This window comes from Coturnix japonica, chromosome 1, assembly GCF_054131305.1.
Source record: "Coturnix japonica strain WE chromosome 1, WE-NBRP24, whole genome shotgun sequence".
NCBI classification, from domain to species: domain Eukaryota; kingdom Metazoa; phylum Chordata; class Aves; order Galliformes; family Phasianidae; genus Coturnix; species Coturnix japonica.
Genome location: NC_140663.1, coordinates 109380827 through 109403078, shown reverse-complemented (window position 1 = coordinate 109403078; position 22252 = coordinate 109380827). Strand labels below are relative to the sequence as shown.

The 22252-nt window shown below is 35.3% G+C and overlaps 1 protein-coding gene across 7 annotated transcripts in view; it reads left to right on the top strand.

Annotated features, from left to right (window-relative positions):
* The window catches only part of CNKSR2 (connector enhancer of kinase suppressor of Ras 2), a 198711-nt gene that overhangs the window by 135832 nt on the left and 40627 nt on the right, over positions 1-22252 (top strand). For all 7 annotated transcript variants that reach the window (XM_015885366.3, XM_032440929.2, XM_015885347.3 and 4 more), the window contains 5 exons: positions 6134-6182; positions 7115-7287; positions 9441-9514; positions 11934-12005; positions 17195-17262. In XM_015885366.3, coding sequence (XP_015740852.2) covers positions 6134-6182; positions 7115-7287; positions 9441-9514; positions 11934-12005; positions 17195-17262 — 436 coding nt within the window. The remainder of the gene's footprint in view (positions 1-6133; positions 6183-7114; positions 7288-9440; positions 9515-11933; positions 12006-17194; positions 17263-22252) is intronic.

Genomic DNA, 22252 nt, shown 5'->3' with positions numbered 1-22252 from the left:
TTTGTTGTAGGGTCATGATTGTAGCGCCAAAAATATAGGGACCCAGTCAGAGCTGTAGCTATATATGATGAGTGTACATCTAAGTACTTCCTAGGTGTCTTTTGAAAGCTTCTGTAGGAGAGGAAAAGGTACAGGAATTAGGATCCTTGGTTATCTCATTTGCAGTGGGCTTTTTGGCTGCTGCCACAAAAGCTTTGACAACTTTTGCAACTCACATTCATTTAGCCTTAGCACTGAAAGACCTTACAAGGAAATTCTATCATTTTTGTGTTTCCAAATAAAAGTAAAAGTAAGGAGGAAAATAGTGTGTGGTATAACATCCCAAGTCGTGAATTGGGGGATCAGTTCTTCCAGTGACTGTTAATGTGTCTGTGCCTCACCACTCATTTGACAAACCAGTGATTCACGCGTCTCCCTGTCAAGTACCCGCAATTTAAAAGAGAAATATCCACAGGATATTTATTACAGAGATCCTAGCTTTTTGACATTATGTTCTTTGTACTACAAAACCTTGCTTTTAGAGGTCTACTCATGTGTAACCTTCATACTGTGCTTTAGTATTAAATGTCTTATCTAGAAACTTAGTGAATGTTGTTCTTTTAAATCCAGGTATGGTATTTTGTTATAGAGCGTTCTCAAGAGCAGTGAGAGCTGTGAAGGGAAGGCAGAAGTCTGCATTACCACAGCACTGAAAGATCGATTTGATTCAATAAATTTTGCTAGTGGGAGGTGAGACTGAAGGTTTCAGGGCATTGTTAATCAGCTGTGATGTCCTTTGCCTATAAATCACTTTTGATTCAAACTCACTATGGATTTATGAATTACTCACTTACAATAACTGTTTTGTCATCAGCCTGTGACTTGAGTTTAGGAACATTTCTGTCTCTGCTTTCATAAATTCGCTGCTATACTTTTGTATTAGAGTTTCTTTCAAATGGGTCATCCTGTCTATTGCATTTGCATTTTACCTATCCAGAATGAAGTACTGCTTTTTGAATAGTTTTGTAAACTTGAGTTCTTGCAGCATGTTAAAAATAGTTTATTTGCAATTTAGTGCCACTTTGTACCATTTCTAGCATTTAAATAGATGCTAAAATCTTGTAGCCACAGATAAATTAGAGAATGTTGAATATATGAGAGGTTCAAAGTCCAGAAGTCAAGCTAAAATAATAGATAATTTGTAAAAAGTAAGACAAAAAAACAAAACAAAACAAAAAAAAAACCAGAATGGTTTTATATTAATCACCAGTATAGTAGCAAAAACATCCCACCCAGCCTTACAAATCAGATTTCCCAGGCATGATTATTTTATTTTCTTTATTTTTTTATTTTTCAGTTATTCTTTGTTAGCAGTCCCTGAAGTCCAGTTAACACACAAGGCAATTCAGACAAGCCTGTGACATATTTTTATTAGTTTTTGCCTTCCTGAATAAGATCATAACTTGGAGTGCGGTCCTTTCTTATTCCACTTTTTAGTCAATTCCCTGGTGGGCGTGTTTTCACCCTTAGATAGTTCATCTGATCCTTAGCCATGATAACTGGCTTCTTCAAAGTATTAATTCATACACATTCTCTGAGTCTCTTCTCTTCTATGTGGATGAAGTTCTGTCTGGCTCAGCTTCATCTCTTGCTATAAAAATGCCTCGCAGATGCCCTGTATGGACTCAGCTGGCTTCAAGACATTGCTGGCAGTAACATCTTGTTTTGAGACCTAAACAAAACAACAGGTCGATACGTGGCTTGCTGTAAATGAAGTATTTATCTATTGTGAATGCAATTCTGCTGCTGATTTACAGCAGGTTTCAAACATCCTAAGTTCCCAGAGGTCTTCTCTCATCATTGTAACAAAGTTCTTGAAAACTATGTTTTACATAAGCATATATGAAAATAATGCTACCTGTGACTAGCTCTTAATGGAGGCTAAGCAATATGGCAAACTAAAAAGCATAATACTGTCATTGGGAATACCTGACTATTAAACGTGAGTTAGATAATGGTGATGGGTAGTGTGACAATATAATATAAACAGACTTGAATTTTTCTATTTTTTCATTTTTCATTTCCAAAAGTTTTGGAACTCCATACACCAAGAGATGTGGTGCATATGTCTCACACAGAGAAACATGGATCATCAAAACTGTGGAAAAAGAGCATAGTTGATGAGGTCAAGTTATTGAGTGTGAGAGGTCCAAAAATAGGCAGCACCAAGTTACTATTTTTTTTCCAGATATTAGTTTCTCTATCTGCAGAAGAAATGTCACAGTAAGTAGAAATGTTGCAAGCTACTTTGCTGAAATTTGAGAAAGTTATCTTACGGGGACAGAGAGTGAAGTATATGACTGGAAATAGTTCCTTAATATCTAAACTTGCAGCTTTGGAAAAAAAAATAAATAAAAAAAATGGGTTTGACTTGAGCTTTCAAAAGGAAGAACAAACAATAAAGATATTTACAATTTTCCTTAATTTGAGAATTAGCTCAAGAGTTCTATTTTATTATTCTCATAACCTGTTTCTCACTTCCTGCTTTCCAAAATCATTAAGCAGAGAATCCTTGAAGAAACATCTAGAAACAAACATCTGAATGAGAACTGTTGGAGCCATCAGATTTAACTCTAATTTCTATGTTTAACCCAGATCTTCAGAGAAGTTAGGATCTTTTGTAGCAGAACTATATATTCTGTTACTATGAAGGAGTCCACATGCTTTTTTGAACATGTCTAGGTTTCGGACGTGGGTGTCACGTCACGTTCTGTTGGGAAAAAACTGTAGCCCTAAATCGATAGTTTTGATAACCCTTTGTTATGCATTTGTCTTTTACTTTTACTTTAGGTACCAACAAGAGTTTTCTAATGACTACTACAGTATGAATTTTATGAAATATCCATCTCTTTTGATAGCAGTTTCACTCCAAATTAATATTGATCAGTTTATTAAGTTTCCTATTTGTCATGAAATAGAAACATTCATTGAAACTTAAATGATCTAATGTTTTTATTTAAGTAAGTTTTTTATTATAAATTTTGATTTGATAGAGAGCTATCAAACTACTGATAAGTAGTCCATAATAGTTACTCACATTTGAATATATTTGAATAGTTACTTCTGAATGTTAGCATTTGCTCTCAGTTTCACATCCCTTCTGATCAAATATAAGGGAGTCCTGGTACTATTCAAGAAGCTGAAAGTAGGCTTTGAAGATGAGAGAAAAACCTTGAAATCTCATTTATTGATTTCTTGAAAGCTTTGTGTTGTACATACTATAATGTTGGTGTGCTTATGCATGCCTGCAGTTTTTTCCTAACTATGCTTCTGTTTGTGATTACTTTCTTGCTAAAGCAACCAATAAAATTACAAACCGTTGGTGACCTCTTTTCTCATGTGAACTTCCACCCAGAGTTTTTTGATTCTGTAGCTGTAGTACCATGCAATAATCATAAAAGCACAGTGAAGTGTACATACCCCAGCGCACACTGCTATTTATTCCTATGAAGATGTTTTGATGGGCGTTCAGAACTCTGTCAACCATTTTGAAGAGAGTGAAAGTAAATAGAATCCACATAGCAAGTTTAATAATGATCATTTGCAGCTGTTATGGCTCATGTGTGCACAAGGAAACCTCAAATGCCTGATGAGATATGCAGCCAAGCCCTCAGAACTGGAAGACTGAAATACTATCTAGAGGAAGGCTAGAACCTTTGTCACAAAACAAGCAAACAAACAAAAAAAACAAAAAAGCCACCAAATACAGAAACATATCAGTAATCCCTATTATAGATAATGTTTTCTTTTACTTGAAATAACATGCACTTTGGTGGCTGCTGATAGTGAAATTAGATATATAGATATATAACTAAAATGTTTCTATGATATTCTGTATAGACGTGTTTTTAGTGAGAGGATTTAGTTTTCGTATATTATCAAATACAAGTTCAAGCATTGCACATTATAGAAGAAAAATTATTGAATTCAAATAACTGAAGCTCTGGGTACTCAAGGGAGCTTTACATCAAGTGTCATCTTTTTTTGGGGGGGTAATGGAAATTTTTGCTAATTGTTTTTTGGGCAACAGAAAAAATGTGCCATTCAGAATTTGAATAAACAGTTGCAAATTTTCTTCAGGAATGAAAATTTCCATTTGGATTGTTAATCTATTTCATCTTTTCAGTGGCAGTTTTGTTTTCATTTTGTCCATTTTTTGAGTTAGTAACAGTTTTCTTTAATATAGAATGCTATTTTCCATGTAATGTTATGTTTGCTTTCAGAATTAGTAGATGAGTTCTTGGAAACAAGGACAAGATGTATGTGAAAATAGTTGTTCAGAGCTCAGATTGTAGCAGAACCAAAATGTAGTATACATGTGTTGAAATCCAGCCTTGTGGGAGGATAGGTGATTGAACATTGTAGTGCAGTAAAATTGCTTTAGTACAGTTGGATTTCTGTTTTTGGTGTGAATCCATATTTTTAGGATTTGTGGCATTAAAAAGTGTTATTTGTATTATTTTTATACTTGTCATGTCACAGATCTAAGCTGTAAAGGGGGAAACATTACGATGGTCAATAGTGGGACAAGTCACTTCAGTGTGAAGCCTCCCTGTTTGGTTGGATCTAGGCGGCAGATGACCCCAAAGAGCATGTTAGCATTGGCTCCAATTTCAAAACAAGTATTTCTCTGTGCGGGATGTAGGACAAGAGCTCCTGAAGTCCCATACATCCTCCACTGTTTTGAGATTCCAAATGGCATCAAGAAAGTGGCTTTATTCATTAACTGTGGAGAGGCTACAGATAACATACAGTGATTTCCACAATAAACAGTTTTAGATTTCATCCTCACTTGCTGTAGTCTTGGAGTTGTATGTAGGGCCATATAATGAATGGTGTTGACTAATGAATTATAAATATTCTGGTTAAAAAAATAAAAAATAAAAAATAAAAAAAATTAAGAAAAACATTTCCCAGGGCAGTGGTCATGGCCCCAACCTGTCAGAATGCAAGCAGCATTTGTACAACACTCTCAGACACGGGATTTGGATTTTGGGTGGTGCTGTGTGGAGCTGGGATTTGGATTTTGGGTTGTGCTGTGTGGAGCCAGGAGCTGGACTCAATGATCATTGTGGGTTCCTTCCAAGTCAGGATTTCCTTGTGCGCTCATGAGCCATAACAAGAGAAAAATAAGCTTTCGGGTTTTTTTGTATTGATTCATCATATGATGTAGTAAGAACTTTTAATATTCAGACACTATAGTATGGCCATTTCTTGGGTTTCAGCACAGACATAATTTGTCTATTTTTATGTACAATTAAAATTCAAAATGATTTAAATTGTGTTAAATTAAATGTTCAGAATGATTAATTACAGAATTCTTTAATTCACTGGAGTGATGATTATTTGCGTTCAAATTTTTTAACAGCAAAGACCATAAAATGTGTTAATATGCACTGCTGCCTTTAATAAGCTAGGAACTTCAGGAACAATTTCTGTCCTGTCTTATTTCCAAGACAGTGGCTTTGTTCATGGGATTGGATCAACTGGAGAGGATTACTTTCAGTCAAAATCCAGTTTTAAAAAAAATAAAAATAAAAAAATAGTTTCTATTTCAAAATACTGATTTGTGAGATTTCTTCACTGTTGCAGTTTACTGTAATTGAATATTAGACTCATTTCTAAGCAAAATATCTGATGTCCCAATGATCATCATGTAAATGCCTTTAGACTAAAAGCAACTAACTAAAACAATTATGTCAGGAAGATTATAATTAGACCGTTTGTTATAAACACAAGAGCTGCATAGCTTCGCTATCATAGGAAACAGAAGTATATTCATTTTTATTAATGGAATTAGAAATGAGGGACTATTACACAGAGTACACAGATTACACAGATATTAATTTTCAGTTAATGGCATATTAATTTGTGGTCTACATTAGTATTCTTAACCAGGTGCTTCTTTTTTTACAGTCTTATGAACATATTACCTTTTTACAATCAAAATTGACATATTTTTGGCCTTGAAGGCTATTGGCTGAAGGTGTTACCCGATGATGACTTCAGCTTGCACAATGTTTCATTTCTTTTATGCTAGCATGTGGTTGAATACAAGTGTTGCATTATCTCTTTTGCTTTGATTTTCTTCTAGACATTTCAGCAATCTTCTCTGCAGCAGAAAAGTAAAAAGAAGAACAAAGGTAAAAAATAAATTTCTTTTCATGTGTTGATAGGAAAAGAATTGCAAACATCAGTGTTTACATATGCCAATGCCTTGAACCAACTAGAACTTGTTTGCTCTAGTCAAACGTGTAATTCAGTTGAACGGAAATATATTGAGTTCCTTGAACATCATACTGAGAAGCTATTAGTCTGCTATGGAAGTCTTATAGTAGCCTGTTACCTTATCACCATACATCTGCTACTGTTTTGTTTTTGTGGTTTTTTGTTGTTTTTATTATTTTAATATTTACATTCTAGCCTCTTTGGGGACAAGGCTGTTTTTGCAGCTGTATCCATACAATGCCTTACTGGAGTTGTTGCTCATTACTTAAGCTGTCTGGTAATTATATCATGGTGAACTGTTTTCCTTTGATTTAGAATCACAAAGGCCTCAGGAAATGCTGTGCTGCAAAAGGAGGTTCAAAGAGAGGTTTTTGAATACCAATTAAGTATTTATCTAGTTTATTTCACAAAAATATTGAACAATTAGGAGCCAGGTGTAAAATACATCAATTTATTTGCTGTGCGTCTTAATCTGACATGAAATAATAATTTGTTGAAAATGATAAATAACCATTTTTCTTACTTTAAATATTTTGCCTTTCTTTTCTCAAAAGCATTGTATCTTTCTGTGGTCCTTTTTTTCTTTTCTGACACAGCTTTAGAATATGAGCTCCGTAAGGTGGTGAACCTTGATTTGGTATTGTTTAAGTTTTGTTGTTTTGTTTTTAAGTTGTGGTGTCTTGTGCAGACTTTGTGGTCCAAATAAAAGGTTTGTAGTAATTTAGGAACACAATATGGAAGTTGAAATTTTTCCATAAAGTTGTGAAGCAAATTTGTAGTGCTTTATACCTTACTTGCTGACATAGGAGACAAGTCAAATGCTTTCGCAAAAACTTGTCATTTTCAGCTCCTATTCCTGGTAAAAGCAAAAGACGGATCTCCTGTAAAGATCTTGGCCGAGGAGACTGCGAAGGCTGGCTTTGGAAAAAGAAAGATGCTAAGAGTTATTTTTCCCAGAAATGGAAAAAATATTGGTTTGTTCTGAAAGACACATCTCTCTACTGGTATATCAATGAAGAGGTAAGCATGTATGCTTACTGTTTCATCGTGTAACCCATATAGTGCTAATGCTGTGGTTTTGTGGAAAGCCAGTGCTTTGAGTGCTTGTCTGTGCAGATAGATAGCTTTACTCACCCAAATAACTGCTCTCATATTAACTACCTTCCTAAATTGCCACTAGAGTCTGGAGAGAATTAATTTTCAGATTTACCCTTTACTACAAGAATTAAAAACACTTTTCAGTGTCCTGCACTCACCATTTTAGCATAAATCTGTCCTCAAGCCATTGAAAGGGAAAAGTAGTTTATTTAATGTCATTCAGGATTAGTCATGAGAATGTAAACTTTAATGATGTGCTGCCTAGCGTTCCTTGTTTATATGTGCTGGTGAGATCGCCAAAAGCTCTAGCAATTTCAGAAGATGTTTTTGTTTTTTTCAGTTGTCCTTCCTTCTCTGTAGATTTTGTTATGATTTCAGGGCTTACATATACTGAACTTAAGAGCACCAGAGCAGCCCAACTGAACCATTTACAGCTTTGATTGTGTGACATGTTTTGCATTTGTACAGGATTATTTTTATCAGCTTAAGCAGAAAAGCTTTTTGCCAGTGAGGATAAAACCTTAGTTTTAACTCTACTAGTATCCTCAGATAAAACCATTACCAACATGTGAGTGCACTCAGGCTTGGACTGCTTTACTTGTTGTTTTAATCACTGCAAACATTCATGCACAATATTTTTAAAATGTCATGATCCCAAACTTCTCCCTGAGTAGACTAAGTAGATAGAAGGCAAGTTGTTCCAGGAATAGAGCTCATTTTCCCACACATTCACTCCATTTTTGCCTTCATCCCACATTTGTGTCAGTAACCCTAACTCCTTCCTCCGCATCTTCCCTCCTGAAGACACTCTACAAGGTCTTCATCAGGGTTGAAATTCATAAGTACAAATTCAATGAATAGACAACAACTAGACAAGGAGCTTGGGGAACCATTGAGCCATGTGTAGCTTTCCTTTGGAGAGAGCAGTGGTCTGAGCTCCTGTGTCTCCTCCCTGCCTTGGGTTTCCTTGGCTTTCTGGGGCTCAGCTATTTTTCTGAGACCTCAACTTCATCAACAACAGATTCAAAAGCTGGGAGGGTACAGGGAGGCCTCAGTGACAGATGGGCTGATAACTTAACCATGCTCTTGATAATTGGTTTTTTTTTTTCTTTGGAAACCATGCAAAAAAGAAATAACAAGTTTATTATAAACAACTTCCTTTTCATTTTAAAGTAAGTTCTAATGAAGAACATCTTACAACTTTGTACCTCCCACAGAATGACTCCAGTTCCAGTTTTATATGCTGATCTTTGCCATTTATTTATTTATTAGGAAAAAAAAAATACTCATATAGACTGCAGATGTAGCAGTGGAGATTCTGAGACAGAAAGATATAATCCTTTGGAATTCCTTAAAATATAGTTGTGTCTTTTGCAGCTTCACTCTCATGATCCTGTATTAATTTCTCAGGCAAAGTCATCAACAGTCAAAGAAGAGTGTGTGGTACTGATGTGTCAGTGGCTTGAAATAATTCTTTCAAACTGTGTGAAGTCAGTTGAGGTTGAATATCTGATAAAAAAAAACAACTATGTGCATGTCTTAAGAGGACAGAGAAGATTAGATGTCTTCTCTGTGTGATGGGAAGAGATAACAAGTAGCTGCAGTGACACTACATATCCTAGTTGTGTTATTGTATAAGGATGACAAATATCATTTATTTGAATTGTTGTGTTTTGTTTTTGTGTTTTTTTTCCACTTTTTTTTCTGTTCCTTACAACAAGCTGCATTTCTACTTGATAATTAGTTCATCCTCCCCTGAAATTAATTAATTACAATAACTAACTGCCTGCCTACATTTGGTCATTCTGTATATTTTCAGATGTGCATTCAAGTGTGAAATTGTTTGAGAAAACTGGGTATTTAAAATGATATTTTACACCAAGGGATCTTACAACTTTGGCAAAAGTCCCAGTGACTTCTACAGGAGCTTTGCCAGAGCAGAGCATATATTAGTATTGCTTATGTAAGAAGCAGGCAAATGCAAATATCTTTTTTTTTTTTTTTTTTTTTTTTTTTAAATGTGGATTTTTTTTCTGACACCTTTACAACAGTACTATTTAGAACTATCTTTACAGGATGAAAAAGCGGAAGGATTCATCAGTCTACCTGAATTTAAAATTGACAGAGCCAGTGAATGCCGAAAGAAATAGTAAGTATGTTCAAAAATACTGCCGTGATACAACAGGAGCTGTACAATACCATAGAAAAAGTGAAACAAAGGAGAAAGTTCTTTGAAACACTGACTTAATGGACTTTGTTACTGTTATCATTCAGTTATATCTCAGAATGAGTTCATACAGAACAGCTAAATTCAGTGTGGTTTCTGTGTGTCATCTTTCCAAAAGAAGAATGGTGATCTTTGTGCTGGTTTTTCATTTCTCTGTGAATTTTAGTCATGTTGGTGGTGGTATTTTTTTAACTTTCATTTGAATTAAGAGTAGCAAGGCCGTTTTCTTGCTTCTGTCTCATTATTATCATTTTCCTAGTTTTTGGCTCTCCTCTCCTTTTCAGAAGGGGATGTTGTTATTTTTATTGTTTGAAACCTGGCCAAAAATCTATCTTTAATGCAACTGCAGATTAGTTAGCATGATCTCAAACTCTGCTGGCATATTATGTTGGTTCTGAGGCAGAGTAAAACAAGAGAATGGCAGAATGGCTTGATCCAGAGTATGACCTAAAGCTTTAAACTTTCCTTCTCGCTTATCTGTTTGCTGGTATCCAGATTTGCACCATTGCCAGAACCCATTTTTCATTTAGATGCAAATAACTATATATTTAGTGATATGAGGAGTGAGGTGTTCTTAGAGTCATTACCGTTGTAAACTTTTTAGCTTGGCTTCTAATGCTTTTTACCATTGTTTGAAGTTTATCAACTGTGGAATTACTAAAAATTGTACAGAAAAGCCACTTCAAAAGCAAAACAGTATATCTTATTCAATTAAGAAGAAGACACTGATTTTGTACAAGTTGGTCTACATAGCTCTTCAGGGTGATTGCATCTTCATTATGATTTCATAGAACTGGATATAACAATTTCATTGAAATATCGATGTGGTTTTACTGTGTCCTTTGTCCTTGGACTACAACACTAAAGTGCTTCATTTGTATGTTTTGTTGGGGCAGCAACATGAAGTCAACCTATTTCTCAGAAATGCATCCTGCTTAAATTGTTTTTTACTTGATTTGGTATCTGATGGATAGCAGAACATAAAATGTGGCTGTTAAATTTCCTTGCTTGGATGACAGATAAAGTAAAAAAAAAAAAAAAAAGTAAGAATCCAGATGGCAGATTCTGTAACAATTTTAAGAAGTCAGGTTTTGGGTCTCAGTAACTTGATGATGTCTTCTTAAATCGAGCAGACGTCACTGTACATCTGCTTTCACTTGCATAACATTGTGTTGTGCTCTAATATGTAGGAGTGCTGCATGTCTCATTTTTGCACGCTACTTTCAATAGCAGTACCTTTCCTGGACTTCATCTATCTGATTTCTGAAAAAAAAATTATATTTATATATACATATAAATGTATATATAAGTACACATGTGTGTGTATATATTCACATATAAACACATTACAATCTGCAAGCATGATACACAGCAAGAGCATCGTTACCATTTTTCTAAAAAACAAAAGATTAGAGAGAGAATTGTTTTATACGTGTATATATGTATATATATGTGTGTATGTATGTATGTAAAATCCATTGTCTCTCAGAAAAATGTTACTGACGTTTTTCATATATCATGCTTAGAGTTTTTCTTATTTTCTTGAGGAGTATTATGCATTTTTTTTTCTTGGGAAGGACCTTCAGGCTATTCTCAAAAATGATTCTTCTGTGTTGTAAATTATTAATTACTGTCAGATGCACTTTCTAGATCTTTAAGACCTTCACAATAAATCTTTATGCAACATAGTTACAAAATTCTTTCAAGTAATTCTCTCAGCCTAGTCATGTTGATTACCGTGGTGGAAAGAAAAGATGAGATGTAATTGCCCATTGCTTAGAATGACCTCAGGAACACACTGTTGATTTATAAGGGATTTTCAGAAGTAAATCACATAACATTTTTCTGTTTGAAACTCAGTCATCAGAGCTAAAGGTAACATCAAGGTCATTGGGATGTCATAAATTACCAGGACTATGAGATTTTCTGTTGTATTGAAGAAATTCTTCGGTCAATTTTCAGTTGAGGTAAAAATTGACTCCTTCAGTATATATCAGTAAAAATGCAAAATGCATAAAACCATCACTGTAAGTGTACAGTCTCTATTTATACACATATGAAAGAAGGTGTAGTTGCAGAACATTTCAGTCAGTGGAATCTGCAACTATCATAAACTTTAATATCATAGATTATCCTGATTTGAGAGGGACACACAGGACTCAAGGATGTTGTATCTTTGTGTCATGTGTGGGGACTTCTGACAGCTCAGGAAATCTGGACTCATCTCATTGCTTGGTGATCACACTACTTTACATTGGGAAAAAAAAAAGAAAGAAAGAAAGGAAAAAAAAAAAAATAAATTGTACCATTAAATTTGTATAATTATGTTTTTCCTCTACAGTGCATTCAAAGCCTGCCATCCTAAGATCAAAAGTTTTTATTTTGCTGCTGAACATCTAGATGATATGAACAGGTAAGGAAGTGAAGCAAAATTCAAGGAACCATTCCTTATGCAAGACATTTCCTTGAAGCCAGTGATAACAAATTAGAATGTGATAATAAATTGTGTAGCTAACAAGGTTGTAGTTAAAAAAATACATGCAGAGTGGCATTATTTCTGAGTGTCTGCATATGCTAAACATTCAGTTCATGCAAGAAGTATCTTTTTTGAAAGAATGATTTGAGGATTTTTGCAAACAAGGTTTTGTCTCTCTAAAAAGAAGCAAAAAACTTTGAAATTTTGAGAACTCGAAAGCACAATTTAAGAATTCTGGGCTTTTGTAAAGCTGTTCTTAGCTGTCTAACACCTGCAAAGGTGGAATATCTCCAACTTGGCACCCCAGCCTATCTCCACAGGCGCATGATCCTTGCTCTGAGGATGCTTCTATTCTCTGGCATTTGAGGGAGAAAGAAGTTGGTGAAGGACTTAAAGCAGCCACTGATTTTTGTTCAGGAAATAGGATCTAGAGATAGCAATGCAGTTGTGCAGACTGCCTCTACCAACATGAATGTAACTTAAACGTTGAAGTGAGATTTTAGTTTTATTGAAGTTAGCATGGAAAATCTCATCAATTTAAAAAAAAAAAAAAATTAAAAAAAAAAGGATTTAAGTTTTGCTTTGCATGTTGAGCTTACCTGTAAGTATTTAGGTCTGTTTTTTTCAGAATGATTGAGACTTCAGCACAAAATAAACACAATTTCTATTACTTCATTTAAATGGCAAATTAAAAACATAAATCTCACGTCTATTCAAATATCTGGGAATTCATTTCATTTATTTTCACAACATACACTGAAATTAACTCATAATATGGAATTTTCATCGTATGATAGGGCACAAAAAAGATCGATGGTTGCAGCCTGATAATTGTATCCTGGATGAGATGCATTTGAAACAGGAGAAAAAAGAGATAAATCCCAATCCGTAAAACTCATTAGTAAGACCACAGTTTAATCTTTTCTGCTGTACTGGATTCAGCTACCTGGCCAAGCAGCTTCAGTGTACTGCCAGTTCTTTACTGATAATATATGACTGAAAAAAAGATGCCAGTACTGTGCTTGCTTTTATTTAGAAGTAAGTGTTAATGTTTTCAAAAGTTCATGCATGACTAAAACTCACTTCAAAAATCTCTACCCAGTTAGAAAACTTAAAACCTTTTTGTTTGTAAAATTTTAGACTTGCCTGTATTAGATAACTCTGTCAAGCCAGTCACTCAAAGTGTGGTTTGCTGCACAGCAAACAGAATAATGACGTAGTCTATTCAGCATATTCTGAACTACAGCAGCAGATAAATCCCTTCCGTCAGTAGGTCCTCAGCCTGTGTGACAAGGTGACTTGTTTCTGAAAATAAGAATGCATATAGCTCTTCAGTAATCAGAAAGGACGTGCATCAGTACATTAAAATCATATTGCATAGTGTATAACTTAAGAGTTAGTAGGTTTTCAACTTCCCAGCATGAGCTATCTTTTATTCTTTCTTACTAGTGATGCTTACTATTTTATTTAGAATGAGCTAGACTAAATTTTGTTCCATGTTATACACATGTCAATTTCAAGTAACCCCATCAAGCTCTATGGAATTACTTGGAATTCTTATGTCTGAATTGGCATCACCGTTTCATCATATTTTTTTAATCTTCTTTGACTGATATGTAATAAAGAGTGGTTCGCCTTCATAAACTCAATACACAAATTAACTCAATGGACTGAAAAAATGCATTAGGAAAAAGTCTTTCATATGCAGAGGCAATGAAATATGTTGCTTCCTAACTAAAAGCATATTCTAATCTAGCCAGAGTCGAATACAGAATTGGTATATTACAGGGTAAAACAAGACTATTTTGAGCAATATCTGTTATTTTTCATGTTTCTGAGATATGTTTTAATTATATATCACTATTCAATGTTTGGGGTTTTTTGGGTTTTTTTTGTTTTCTTACTACTTTTAATCCTCATTGCTATGTCTATAAGAAACTTGGGGAGCTGTGATCACTGAACTTTATTGTTGTGAAATCACATTTGCTGTACCAGCAAATGTGTTCTTTCTACCCACGTAGAGTTTGGGTGAGAGAAGTATAGAATACTCTTTACTGATGCAAAGCACAGTTTTTCTAGTGTAAGTGTATATACACTGAAACGCCTTCCTTGGAAATCATTTTTATTCCAAGAAAATATTCTACCATATGTTTCTTCCTAATGACACTGTACATAAATTTAATTTGATTTTCCAAGGTAATTATGCCTGCCTCTTTAAGTTTTCAGCTAGGCAGGGAAATACAGTCGGTAGCTTCATGTGGAATGGTTGTCTGAGAATTTCCTTGAACCTATGGTAACCAAACTGTATTCTTTCTCTTTTTGTTGGAGGGCAGAGTATTGAAATTGGTAAGAAATTTCTTCCTTAATGTAACTAGATGATCAAGACCAAAGACGACAAGTCCGCTTGTAGTATTATCACATGAGAATGTTTCTCGGTGTATGAAGGGGACCTCTAAATTTTTTCTAGCATCACCTACAGGTGTCTTCATTCTGGTTAAAATGCAGTTGATTGCTTCTAGACACTGTATGGTGCCTGTACTCCTGTATAGCTAGTTCATCCTAATCCTTGAATCATTAAGGAGAATTGAACACCCTAAATTAAATTTGAGTATAAGCATTGCATGTACCTGGAGTTTGAGATAATAAATTGTTTCCTACTGTTCTGTGAGAATGCCAGTACAGTGTGTTTTTCCTTACAAAAGTTACAGATCTATAGAAATATTTTTATCTAGTTTTAGTGTGAGTCATGAAATTGTTTTAATTAAATACCAAGAAAAAATGTACATGTCCTATTCTTAAAAAGATTTAAAAAGGAAAAGAAAAAAGAAAACCTAGATGATTGCTTCAAGTACCAATGTTACTTACTGTAACTATTTTAACTTTTATTGTCATAGCTAACGATAACAAACTTCTCACAAGGAAGCTGAAGCTGTACTTGCAGTAAGGAGGGAATATTTTTTTGGCTTCTTGCCCTTGAGAAAAATACAGTGGTTATTAAGACACGGTACAATGTAGGGAAGGGAGTTTAAAGTCTTCCCTTGACCAAGGGTTTTGCAGATTTAGTGGCGATATATTAGAAAATCTGCAGAAGTCAATGCCACTCTCTTCATCTCTGAACTAGCAGACCACTCAAGAGCCACTGTTATTAAATCTTTACAACCATATCACAACCTTGTCATTTGCCACAGGCATTGCAGATGACGCAAACCATGAACAACAGAAAATGATTAAATGTGAAGTCAGTCAGCTGTCTCTCTTTTAGACTGGTATACAGTTCCTGCGTTATCATTAGATTATACTTATCAGAAATAACATTTTTATGGAATTATCAAGTGATTGTCAATTAACTCTTTGTTAGTTTAGTTGATTGCCTTACTCACTGTCATGCACACAAAATGCTATCTTACGTTTCAGATGAAATGAAATTTCCCAACTGGATAATTCCCATAGTTTTCTTACCTATTATGTTGTGGTCAGCAGGTCTATTCCAAGAGATTCAGTAGGTGGTTGTTTCATGTTGGCTGCCTTAGGTGGTGGTAAGCTCTGACCTTTGTGTTCCCCAAAGAAAACCTTCTCGAATCAGGAGAGTTTTGGAAAAGGATTACTTTTTTTCTATGAAGATGTGCAATAATTGTCTAAAGCGCCATTTGGTGGGTCTCTGCCTCCATGTGCCTGTGACTTTTATAAATGCTTGGCACTTCCTAACAAATGCAACTAAAATTTTTTCTCATCTTCAGGTTCTCTATCATTCTGGTAGAAATATTGATTGTAAGGTAACATGAAGTGTGCTGTAATCACTTCAGGAGCAGATCTCTAGCATCCTTCCCAGTGTATAATGACTTCTGGACTATTAATGTAATTTACAGATAATATATCTGTAACACTGGTCACTGTTTTAGGAGGGACAGTTGGAGAAATTTATTTCAAGGGGGCAACTGTATTTTATGATCTTATGCCTACTTACCCTGCACCAAAGTTTCTCAAAGGTTGGGATGCAGGAGTGGCTAAAATGGTCTCAGAAAGATCTCCCTTGCTGAGAAAATAATACATGCTGTTTCCACATGTGCAGTGTGCAAATAACACCCCTAAGGCACAGTTTTCTGAAACACATTTCTGAAGAAGACACAAAACTGACTTTGGTTATCTCTCTGCCAACACTATCAGTAAAATTGCACGCTGCTCACTAGCTTGGCAAAGAAGGTCTGTCATCCTGACTGTGGGATGTCTGGAGTAAGCAATTCCAGGTTTAATGTGGAATGGACAATCATAGGAGGTTATCTTGTGAGTTTAAAACTTCATTGATGGAGGAACTGATTTAGTGTAAGTGTTCAGATAATGAATACACTGAGAGCCACACAGGGGAAGAGGGCAGGCTGACGCAAAGCATCAGTACAGGCAGCTGAATATACATCTCACAATGACTACTCTTCTAGAAGAGAACTGCAGTAGTTTGTTATTAATTTGTGCAGCTCATAGAAGTCTTTTTTCAAGTCTAAGTTGAGGTGAAAGCCTTAATGTGAATTGCATTGAGGCAACTGCCTTTTCTCCCTCTGCTTCTCTGACACAAACACAAAAGTGAATTCTGGTATGCCTCCTTCTCTTTGTGCTTGGCACTGTAGGTAAGCCCCAAAACACATAATGGCATAATTAAACTTCACTGTCTGTTTAGGATGGAGCCTGTTCTTTTGACAGCGGGTTTCTGCTCTGTTCCTCTGCTGCGTTGCCTATTCAGCCTTAAAGTATTGCTTAATCTCTGAAAAGTGGTGTTTATTCTTAAGAAATCAGAACAGCAGGAGTACTGAAGTGGTGGCATATCTGTGAGCAGCAGACTTAATAGCTTTTTGGCTATCTCCAAATCCTGTATTTTACAGATGTTTGACATCATACATGGTTTTCCATTTGAAGCAAGATCTATGCTGTAAAAAACAGGTTTTTGAACAGCAAAATTATAGATCTGTGGACGCTACCTCAGTAAAAGTATCAAAGAAAACAGCTGTTTAGTCTGAAAAAAAAAAAATAACATTATTCTGAATCTCCTTCAGATGCTCACGCTTTTGTTTTTTGTAGAAGTGCACCATAAATTAACATTCTGGATCAGTATCACTGCTCTTTTAATATTATTTCAGATGGCTAAACAGAATTAACATGCTTGCTGCTGGCTATGCAGAAAGGGAGAGGATCAAACAAGAGCAAGGTAATGTGTTATTATTTTGGTTTCTTCTGTCAGCTCTTGTAACAAGTTCATCTGCTCTTTTTTTTTTCCCCTGCTGTGTATCAGGCCTCATTCTCATCATCTGAGAGCAATTCTGAAATGAGTTTCCTTGTTGTTGTGGTAGATAATTTTTTCTCATAGGGCTTTTGATTACCTTCTTCAGATTCTGATCAAAGTACCCTTGTACTATTTCTATGAAAGCTGCAGAAGTAGATAAAAGCAGAAAATTTACTGACAGTAATCTCAGGTATGTGGTACCCAGGTATGTGTTCCCCAACAGAACAAACTTAAGAATCTGTAGACTAAAAAAAAAAAAATCATTATTATTTGGTATTTGAATTTACAGGAGTAGGAATGTGTGAAATTGGTCTCTGGAACAAAAGCATTCCTCTAAAGCCTGCTGACAAAATTGGATTTCCCTTAAAGACTTAATTTTAAGGCCATTAAAGTTTTTGATGATTACTACTGATTTTACTATATTGAGGTGCATAGTAGAGCCCTGTTGCCTTTTCAGTGAAGCTCTTCATTTGGGGTTGTAGGCTTACATCTTTTTTTTTTTTTTTTTTTTTTTTTCCTAGTATTTCATAGCTTTATAAAAATAGCATATATAAAACAGTGAGTCAGTTTGTTTTACTTTGCTGCAGTAGAAATCCTGTTGGCCAACGGGAACCATTGCATTGGGCAGGTTGTTTTCTCAAATTGCCAGAGGCAAAGATTCACAGAAGCATTTCTATCCAATAGTCTGGTTTGGAAAGCATTTGGCATCTCACTCCTTACTCTTTTTTACATGCGTATCTGGCTGCAGGCACCAGACAATGACAGCGTTCTGAATGAACTAGAACTTATCTGGGTGCCTGTCTACCTGCTGCTGTCAGAATACCACATTCTAATTCTATGGCTTCTCAGCCTTCATCAGTGAAGCTCTAACTTTTGTTCTGAAAAGCCTGTATCTAGTGCTGCAGCAGCAATGTATTTAATGCAGCATTTTCTTTACAAAAACTCAATTTCTAGTCATTTTTCAGGGAGAGTTTGCGTTCAAAAGATGATCGCTAGGCTTCAAAATTAGGCATGTGGTGTTCCCCTCACTCCCCAGAATCCTGGTTCTATGCCAGCCTATGTAACAGCAGCCTTAGCCATATCCTTCTGGCATTAGCTGTCTCCCTCCTGGTAGACATCATGCAAAAGACTTCATTCCCCATTGAGAAGCAAGGATGACTTTAGCAGGTAGGTGAAAACATCAAATGAGTAAGATATTCTGTAATGGCAGAAGATGAACAGGCATCAGGAAATGGTGTCTGCCTTAATTCATACCCTGATTGTCTTACTATAGAGCACCCTAGAGGAATCAGCCTGCTCTTGGAGAACAGTGGCTTACAGCATTGAGATGTATTTTGATGGTAGCAGTGTGGGAGGGATGGTTTGTGGGTGTTCTGCCTTTCCCTCAGATAACTAAGTTGTACCTGCTGCTGTCTTGTTTCTAATTATACATTCCAGCAAATGCAGCCGCTTACTGTGGGAGTGCTGCCCATCTCCTGGTGTCTGTTATTGTCTGTGCACACCAAATCACTCATTGTACCAAGTCCTCTGCATTCGCATAGCCCAGTAGACATGCTGCGATCACTGCCGCTCCAGTCGTTTTCTCAGTGCCTCACCAAACCGAAATCTGCTTGGAACCTGTATTTCCCATACCATATAGCAATAACCATTTTGGAAGAACCTGTATACCATCCATCACTGCTTGAAGAGGCCACAAACAAACTCTGAATCTTGGAGTATTCAGGGAAATCCTCCATGTTAGCTTCCAAAGGCACACCAAAGCTTTTATAGAAAGGAGGTTGGCAATAGAATTACAATAACACGTGGGATGAAAAAGGAAAAAGTGTAAGAACGGTTATTCTAACACTGCCCAAGTGTACAACTGCAGAAATGGTGCACCTTTACAAATCCAGATGGATGTGAAGAATTTTTTTTCCTACCAAACAGTTGCTGAATAACAGCAGATGATCCTGTTCTTAGACATGAGATCACGTGTATTCAGGCCTCGTGTTGCCTATTATTAAAATGGCTCCCTGCTGAAGATCATCAGCGAGACTCCACTTACCACTGAAATTATATCCCAGGCACTGAGGGAGCTCTTTATTTCCACTCTAATGCCATTTACTCAAATTGATTCATCGTATGGAGGTAGAGAATGCTATATCTGCTTTATGTTCCATATTTGTGTTTATGGAGAGAATCAGCATCGCATTCCCCTTTTGCTGCAGCTTGGATCTTTTATGCCTCTGGTGCTTATCCTTGGCTCCCAGAACAAGGGCTGTTAAACAGCTGAGCTGTGCCCCTAATTAACAGAGGCATCAAGTTAACAATGTAAAGCCTCTCTATCACTTCAAGCGTTTTTGAAATTATAGAAACTGTGAAGCTGGATTTTTCTATATTAAGTGACTGTACCAATTGTCATCTACATATTTAATTTCACAAAAGGTCTTTTATCAGTTCAGCCCCTTTCAGGAAAGCTTTAGAATGCTTCTGAAACAATTCAACAGTAGTTGTCAAACTTGTTTCAATTAAGAGTTGAACAGTTCTGAATCTAAAGTGTATAAATATATTTCAAGTGCTGTACAGATGCACGAATCACAAAACTGTGGGTGTATTGCTGGAGAAAATGTCACATTCTGTACAGAACAGTGTTATAAAAATACCATCAGCTTTCCATATTAAATACAATGAATGCTAGCAATATGGCAAGGGACTTTCTTGGATGGAGAAGTTACATGCTTTCCAGTCTTAGAAAGTTAGAGAATCAAAAGGGCTTGCTTATCTAAATAGAAAAGTTTTAACTGGAAAATGGAAGGTCAGTTTTATCTTATTTGTTACACATACAGATTCTTGCTTATTCAGAAAGCTTTCAAGATATGGCTAATGCTATGAATGCGTCTGTTGCTAAATTGGACAAAGTGTGCAGAGAGAAATATGGCAACCATTCGATGCCATGACACATATTTTAGGTAGACAGCAATGTCTTACTTGCCAAAACCAGAACATTTTTAAAAACTGATGGAGGCTATTTTCATTCATTTCACCTGAAAGTTTGGCCCTATAACTTCAGATTTTTTTTCTAGGCAAGTACAGTAAGTTGCCAACATGATTTCCTATTTGAGGTAAGGTGCCCAAAAGCACGATCATACAATATTTTATGGTTTAGACTAGAAGAACTTTTTTGTACTTTTAGCCAAAAATGGAACCTGCACTGAGAATGCTAGATTTCACTTCCAAAATAAATAGACAAGCTCCAAAGCTGCAGAAATCACAATGAGTGAGATAGTTCTGACAGGCCTCACACAAGAAGTAGCTCCGCTAAGCTTTTCTATAATGGGAACAACCATACTTACATGCCAATATTTTGAGGTTTTCTGAGTTGCTGGAAACAAGAAAACAGAAAATGACTTCACCATTTGCTCTGGTGTAGTCTTTTTCTCAGCCAGTGATGAATTATTAGGAGATGTCTGCAGGCAGGAACATTTGGAATTAGGTGTTGTTTGTTTTTTTTTTTCTTTATTTCATTGCCATGATAAAAATTATTTGTACTATTTATTTCTTACACTATTTGAAGAGAACCTCTCAACTATAAGCTTGCATGAGGCAATTCAAGAAATCCAAAGTCACAAAAGAGATGTAACTGCTTCTAAAGAATAAATGGATATGGCTGCGCACTCCTTAAGTACCATAGTCTGAAAAGATAATGAATTTTAGAGACAACTTTTTCACAATGCTTTCATCTCAATATAATTATTTTTATTTTTATTTAATTTAAATCTTGAATGAGATTAGGTACAGTAATTTTTTAATCATGATCATATTGGTAACAAACATCATTAAAGCAAAAATTATATGTTGTACTAACTTGGAAAAATTCAACTTGTTCTTTTGGTTAGTCTAGATAGTAAAGCTTTGGGTTTGTTTTTTTTTTGTTTTTGTTTTGTTTTTTTTGTTTTGGTTTGTTTTGTTTGTTTTGTTTTTTTATTATTATTTTTCTCCTTTTAAAGACAAAATAGTAAGTTACACAGTTCCTTGAACACGTAAAGTGGAAATTAACTGGATGGTATAAACTAAACTTGTCCTGTGGTATAGTGGCTTACCCAAATACTAGAAGGTAACACAGCCAGAAACAAAATGACAACACAAATGTTAGCATCAGTCTTAAAATGTATAGAAACATAAAAGCTATCCATATGGATCTGGTCAGCAGCTAGTTTTCTTTTCTATGGAATATTAAGATCTGTTGTCTATTTAATTAGATCCTATTCTGCTTCAAAAGCAATTGCCACAGAATAAATAGGAATTATCATGTTACATGCTACAATCTTACATGTGTTTTTCTCCTTCAGTAAGCTACCAAAAATATCATGGAATCATAGAATCATTTGAGTTGGAAGAGACTGTTAAAGGTCATCTACTCCAGCTTTCACTATGAAATAGACTTGGATAAGACTTGATATCATAAGAAAATGAAATCTCATATCCCATTAGATTTAGCTCAAAATCTATGTGTTCTTTGTACTTTCTTTCATCCATCTTTTAGAATTCTATGCTTAAATATAATTGTTACATTCTTCCTTAGCAAACCACCTTTAGGTTCTTGGTTGGGTAATAGGATAGCAGCTATTTTATAATGAAGATGTTACATGAAGTTTTTCTGCCTTATGGTAAATGCACCTTCTTTCTTTTTATCAGAAATTTAATTGAAAACCTTGGGTAACTGGTAGTGTGGAAAATGACGAGAAAAATAACATTGATTATTCATGCAAGCAATAACCACTACTTGCTTGATTTGCTAGTTGGTATTGATTAAATTTGTTAATGTTATTTGCAGTCAGTAAGACTTTTGAAAATTGCTTCCTTCTTTTCTGCTCAAAAAATACTCTCAGTAATTTCCAGCCAATATATGTACAATCATAATTATTTTGATGATTTA